A 7,212-nucleotide genomic window follows, 5' to 3' on the forward strand; every position below is an offset into this window, starting at 1 on the left:
GGGAAAAAACAAAAAAAAAAAAAAAAAAAGTGGCGGTGATTTTACAAATCATATTGGAGAAAATTAAAGTGGCCAAGAAATAGTACTAACTTATCCCCACACACGAACAATGTAGGTACAAAATTTAATTTTGTGTTAAAAAATAAGTAGCAAAAGCTAAGAACAATAATGTAGAAAGAGTTAAAGACAGCAAAGAAAACATATAGGAGAATGATCATGAACTTCACAATAGCACAAAATGGAGCCAGACAAACTCAAACTAAACTTAAAACCAGCCTATATTGCTCGAATTCTTCAAAAATATCGAGAAAATTAGTGTCCTTTTAGAGAGGATCTATCACAGGTGTCACAACATTTTCGGAGAGTCCGAACAACTAATGGAAAAAGAACACAATTTTGAATACAGAAATTGGACACAATAGAGGAACCAGCCTATATTGCTATGTGTGGCAACATTTTCAGAGGGTCCAAGCAACTATGGGAAAAAAGCACAATTTTGCATACAGAAATTGGACAAAACAGAGGAACCAAGAACAGAGAATTAGAAATGAATAACACTAATTGAGAACAAAGCTTGTTGCTATTTACAAAGGACAAAAGAGAAGAAAATTTACCTTATCTACCATAAAGATTTGTTCACCATTAACATCCACTTGAAGATCACAAGAAACATCCATTAGAGTCAAATTAAGAGTCCCTTTTGGAATTTACTTGAATAAAAAACTAATCTTGGAAAATACCCACATAGATTTGAGAAGAAAACAAGAAGTTATTCTGAAATAAGCATAAAGACAAATGGAAAAAGATGTGTTCTTGATAATACAAACTGAGAATAATAATAAAAGCTTAGAGAGACAAGAGTATGGGTGAAGCAAAGAAGGGGTGTCTCAAGGACAGAGTTAAATAACAGAAAATATAAATGCATATAATAAAAGGGGGGAAAAAATGAAAACTTTCAGTGTGAAGAGTAAGAGAGAAAAATGTTTATATGGTAAGATAAAGAGAGTTGTTGACTGCCCACTAATCTATATCTGACATTCCTGTAAAATAATATGAGTCAATTTTTTATAAGCATATGCTACTTCTGGCTAAATCAAGAGCTGAACTTATATTATATGTAATAAATATCTGCTGGTTTTATTATATTGTGGTTCTCAACTCTTTTACTTTTATGTGTGATAGAGTGGATGAGATTAATTTTTTTTTCGAGTTTTGAATATGAAAAAATTATTGATAAATAGACTTTTACCAATTGGGGTCATATGAAATACAAAATTGAATTAATCAGAATCCGATACAGATTATAAAAAAAAAATTACTTTCATGAGCAGTCACAACATTCTTACTAATATAATAAAATTTAAATAATAATTAAGAGAAATATTATTTTTAAATTAATATTATAATATTTTTTCTGTATCAAAATAAATATCATTTTAACAAAGTAATTATCGCTTTAGAAATGGTTCAACTCTTTGACAACCTAAAAAAAATAATCAAAAGTTCTGCCTTCCTCTCTATCTTTCCAAGGGCCGGAAGGGTAGAGGCCTTTGGTGTCCCCTCTAGTCAAGAATTAGGGTCTCATAATCACTAGTCAGTATGCTTCTATTTCGTGTTTTTCTTTGTTAATGGTTCGATATTCTGGGGTCTTAGGCATAGAGGAACCATACCAATTCATTTCAAACTTGGTGATTAAACTCTAGTATGGTGACGATACTGTAAGGGAGAACCTGTGGAAAAATAGCTCGACGCCAGGATGATAAAAGGCTTAACACCTCTCATTCTAACAGAATTTAAGAAAAGAAGAAAAATCTTTGCATTTTGTGATTTTAAATTTTAAAAAATATATGAAATATATCAAAATATCATTTAATCTTATGATTTTATAGACAACTCATGTAGAAAATTAGAATTAAAGAGTTATAAAAAAAATATTTTTTTTGAAATAATTTTTTTTTAATTAAATTAAAACGAACAAACAAGATAATTGATAACACTTATTTTAAAACGGAGAAAGTACGATACAATTGATAACAACCATCGAAACAAGCTGCAGTTTCCTTCCGGATCAATCACTCTATTAATTAATCTCTCACTGCCGTATAACATAAGTTGACGCTGTTTTATTTTATTAAAAGTATAATGACATATTTGCCACTGCAAAGCACCTTTTTCTCATATTTTTATTTTTTGTCTGTTACATTATCTTTTGCATATTTTCAGTTTTGAGCATGACCAAAGCTTTTGCTTTTTCTCCTGTTTGTGGAAAAGAACAATTTATGTTTTCAAGATCAACAACAATGCAATTTTTCTCTGTGAAAAAATAATTAAAAATTATGGATAAAAAGGAATTTTAATTATATATACTAGAGTATTAATTAATTTTTTTGTTAAGAAGTGTTCTAAAATATTTAAACTATTAAAAAAAAATTCCTTTCTAAACTTTTTCATTTTAGATTTAATAAGAGAATTTTATGATCAGAAGTTTCAAAAGTCCTTATAATCCCAACAAATGATATTAAGACCACAAATTTGAAAAATATATCTTTCTTTGTAATTACTAAGTAGCTTTCTCTAAAACGTACTATAAATAATACCAATTCAATTTTAAATGAGTCGGGAGTAAATGCATTCTCCATGAAACGGATTAATTTAGAAAAAGAGTAAAAATTGAAAAATTCAATTTAATTTTTTTCATGTTTGGTAGGTCATTTTTTGAAAAATATTATCTCTAGAAAATGATTTTTTTTTTAAATGAGAAAAAAGATTATTTTACAAATAACATTTTTCGTTAATTATGTACTCCTCATCCTACAACACACATGATCAGAATACTTTTAAAGTAGTATTTTTTTTACATAGTATTAAATAATAAAAATAACTTATAAACTCACTTATTTTATCTATGCAAGTTTTGGAGCAAAGGATAACATCTTGTTGAAGTATGCATCATTTTATTGTGTAACCACCTCTTCAATATAAAGGTGCTAAAAGTTTAATGATTTCAACTTTTTTTGGTAAAATGATTTCAACTTGATTAGTTCAAAAAATTATTTGAAATTTTTATCACTTTCTTTTGCTTTTTGATTCACTTTCTCAGTAGTCAGTACACATTGATGCTTTTGTATTGAGACTTTCAAGTATAAGCTTTAAAGTGGAAATTCAATTTGTATACCTTTAACCAGTAATAATTGTTTGGTATCCGACATGCCATGCATATTGTTCAAGCTTGGAATATGCAATATGTCAACTTGTACCTAAAGTTTTAGCAAAGGCATAATATCTCAACGTACCATTTAACTTAGCCTCTCAAATGATACACTAATAGACACTTATAGTGGTGGAATTTGTTAAAGAATTCATCACCAACTTAATTATTACTTAAGATAAGTCAAGAAAAATCTAGAATATTCGAAATTATAGAGAATTGAAGGAAGATCTCTAGAATGAGTATTTTCTAGAGAGAATAGTCTAAAAGTGTTCTAGTAAAGGTAGTTCTAGAAAAAGATAGTTAGGAATATTCTAGAAGAGAGTAGTATGTATCCCTCTAGATTCTTCCATCACCTCCTATAAATAGAGGTGGTTCATTTGATATGTAAGTAAGTAACCAAGTAAGTAACAAACCAAGAGAGCAAGCAAGTGTGAATGCTAAAGTAAGGAGTGTTGCTAAAGCAAGCAACAAGTGTGATCAAGATTGTAAGACCGAAGTGGGTCCTTACCTTGATATAATAAAATTCAAGTTGTGAGAAGTCGATTGTACTCGTTGTCTCCAAATAATATTCAACAAGTGGTATCAGAGCCTGATAGATAAGAGCGAGGTAGTAACTCAAAGAAGATCTTACAAGCTATTGTCGGAGGCTACAAGTCGCGAGACAATTATCAATGGCAGATTTCGCAAGCACTCTCAATAGCGTTGAGAAGCTCAACGCAATCAACTACGGATCATGGAGCACGAAAATGCAATATTACTTTCTCAGCCAGGAATTATGGGATATCATCGATGGATCAGACACCACACCACCAACAGATGCTGAAGCAGCAAAAAGGTGGAAGGTCAAAGTTGGAAAGGTCATGTATGCTCTCACTATAACCATCGAGGGTGAGTTTCTACAACGGATTAAGAATGCCAAGACACCCAAAGAAGTTTGCGACACCTTGGTAACGGTTTTTACAAAGAAGAATGATGCAAGATTACAAAGGCATGAAAATGAGCTTTTGTCGATCTCTCAACAGAATATAACGATCAGTTAATACTTCTCAAAGGTAAAATCTTTATCTGATGAACTATCAAAGTTAGATCCAGAGAATGCTATCATATAGACAAGAATGAGGAGAATCATTGTTCATGGTTTAAGGCCAGAGTACAAAGGCATAATTACAGCCACACGGGGATGGGCCACAGAACCAACTTTATCTGAGTTGAAAAATATGTTGGCAAATAAAGAAGATTTAGAGAAGCCATTTTCAAGTCTCACTATAAAAGACGAAGATAAGGCGCTCTTCAGCAAACGACGAGACCATCAAAAGAGAGAAGCGGAGAGAAGCTCACGGCCAAGGGGATACCAAAAGAATCAACATCAAAGAACTCAACGACAAAACAAGCAGGCGAAAGGTTTCAACAACCGGCGAATGGAGAAGTGCTACAATTGTGGAAAGAAAGGACACTATATATGCTAGAGACTGCTGGTATAAGAAAGCTGAAGGTAATGTAGCTACTTCTACTCTAAACAAGAAATATGAAGAAGAAGTTTGGAATTTCGAAACCTCTTATGCAGTTAAAGAAACTAATCAACAAGAGGACCTTGTCACCTGTCACTCTAACAAAGAAGAGGAGATCGCACTTACAACTGTAAGTGAAAAACTGATAGATTATTAACATAATTGGATCGTTGATTCAGGATGTTCACATGACTGGTGATAAGAAAAAGCTCATTAACATGAGTGAATATAAAGACGGTCGAGTAGTGGTGACTACAAATAATTCAAAAATGCCAATAACTCATATTGACGGTGTTTGTGCCTCATCACAACTCAAGACAAGTGGAACTTTAAAATGTCTATCATGTTCCAGGTATGAAGAAGAACTTATTCTCTGTGTCACAACTAACAGCTTCAGGAAACTATGTTGTGTTCGGATTGGATGACGTTAAGGTTTATCAAAGCTTAAAAGTAACAAGCTCGTTAATCATGGAGAGAAGAAGATTAGATTCAATCCATGTCATTCCAGCCGAAATAACTTATGTGGTATTTGATGAAGCATCATCATGGTGGTCTGAAGAAGTTACCCTGCCAGGTTCAATAGCTCTTGAGAAAAAGTTGCAACATAAGCTTAACGAAATATAACAAGGGAACACGATTGAATCTTACCAGGAGGTATCTCCACAAAAGAAAAAGAAAAACTTATGTCAAACTGGAGCTTGTGAGACACCAGATGAGTTGCAAGAAGTCCAAGAAGCGTCACAATCGCAATTAAGGAGGTCTGCACGACTAAAGCATCCAAACACCAAGTACATAAATGCAGCATTAACCAAGGTGGTTAACATCAAAGAGACTACTACCTTTGAAAAAGCTTCAAAGAGTAGGGATTGAAATAATCCAATAAAGGTGGAGATTCTCAAAGGGCATGGACGTCATGATGCTTGCAAAGTTTCAGGAATCGCTCACAACAGATGCAAAGAAAAAAATAAGTTGGTGTTGAGGGGGAGTGTTAAGAATTCATCACCAACTTAATTATTTACTAAAGATAAGTCAAGAAAAATCTAGAATATTTTGAAGTTGTAGAGAATTGAAGGAAGATCTCTAAAATGAATATTCTAGAGAGAATAGTCTAGAAGTGTTCTAGAAAAAAATAGTTAGGAATATTCTAGAAGAGAGTAGTATGTAATATATCTCTAGATTCTTCCATCACCTCCTATAAATAGAGGTGGTTCATTTGATATGTAAGTAAGGAACCAAGTAAGTAACAAACCAAGAGAGCAAGCAAGTGTGAGTGCTCAAGTAAGGAGTGTTGCTGAAGCAAGCAACAAGTGTAATCAAGATTGTAAGACCAAAGTGGGTCCTTACCTTTGATATAATAAAATTCAAGTTGTGAGAAGTCGATTGTTCCCCTCGTCTCCAAACAATATATCCAACAGAATTATAGCCACCCCAGGGTGTCCAGTCGAAAAATTATGTTGTATATATATATATATATATGTCAAATTCTGCGTTTAAAGGATATATATTTAAAGTTGGACACTCTTGACAAAAGCTATGCCTTTAGTACAGTGACAGTGGATGTCCATTCGGATCAAGTAGTTCTGGGTTAGAACCCCATAACACAATGTATTTTTTTTTTTTGCTTTTTTTTTACAACAAGTCATGATTTGTACAAACATCATTATCTATTGTTGGACACTCTTGATAAAATTTCTGGCTCCACCACTGGACACTTAAACTTATATAAAGTTGAACAGATAGACACATGTGTCTTATGTGACATATACAAATCATTTTGAATGTATCTCACGTAGAACGCATGTGTCTATTTGACGTTCAATTTTAAACAAATTTAAATACCTACTTGTGCACTCCAAAAATTGAAGCAAGACATAGATATCAATTCATGAGGTCAAGTTAAATAACACGTTTATGTATTATACCTTCTACTAATTCCTCTATTTCATTTTACTTGACCAAAGTTAATTTTACACGGTTCTTAAGAAAATTTGTATTAGGGTGTATTTTTACTAAACTAACCTCATTGATGAGAAGTCTAAATTTGACTACTAATATCTTATATAGTTATTTAATATTAAGAATAGTATAAATAAATAAATATCCTTTGTATTTGTGATATGATATGGCCAGGAGACAACTTGAATGTTGAAGAGTTCTACAACATTCGAAGAGTATTAAACTTCTTATTTTCATTAAGACTATTTCAATAATGTTTGTTATGCATGTGTTTTCAATTAATGAAATCATATATGTCATTTCACTTTCTTTCGAGAAACATGTGTCGCATATAATTTGACTCGTAAAATTTAATGTTTGTTATAATTAATTAGATTCAAGTAGTTGTTGGTCCATTTTGAAAGATATTGATGTTTTTATGCAAATGCAGATGAGACATGTCTAAACATAATTTAATCTTTTTATTTTGTTAAGTAGAAATATAAGAACTTTGCTATGTCTTAAGCATTTTCAGTAGAAACTGAAATAATTAATACC

General features: G+C 31.7%; 1 protein-coding gene across 1 annotated transcript in view; it reads right to left on the reverse strand.

Annotated features, from left to right (window-relative positions):
• LOC102603675 (BTB/POZ domain-containing protein At3g22104) overlaps positions 1–1,083 on the reverse strand; it is a 3,843-nt gene extending 2,760 nt beyond the window's left edge. Inside the window, exon 1 of the mRNA XM_006360487.2 lies at positions 615–1,083. Coding sequence (XP_006360549.1) covers positions 615–677 — 63 coding nt within the window. The 5' untranslated portion in view covers positions 678–1,083. The remainder of the gene's footprint in view (positions 1–614) is intronic.
• Positions 1,084–7,212: the final 6,129 nt, after the last annotated feature.

Source organism: Solanum tuberosum, unplaced genomic scaffold (assembly GCF_000226075.1).
Source record: "Solanum tuberosum cultivar DM 1-3 516 R44 unplaced genomic scaffold, SolTub_3.0 scf00313, whole genome shotgun sequence".
In the NCBI taxonomy this organism is placed as follows: domain Eukaryota; kingdom Viridiplantae; phylum Streptophyta; class Magnoliopsida; order Solanales; family Solanaceae; genus Solanum; species Solanum tuberosum.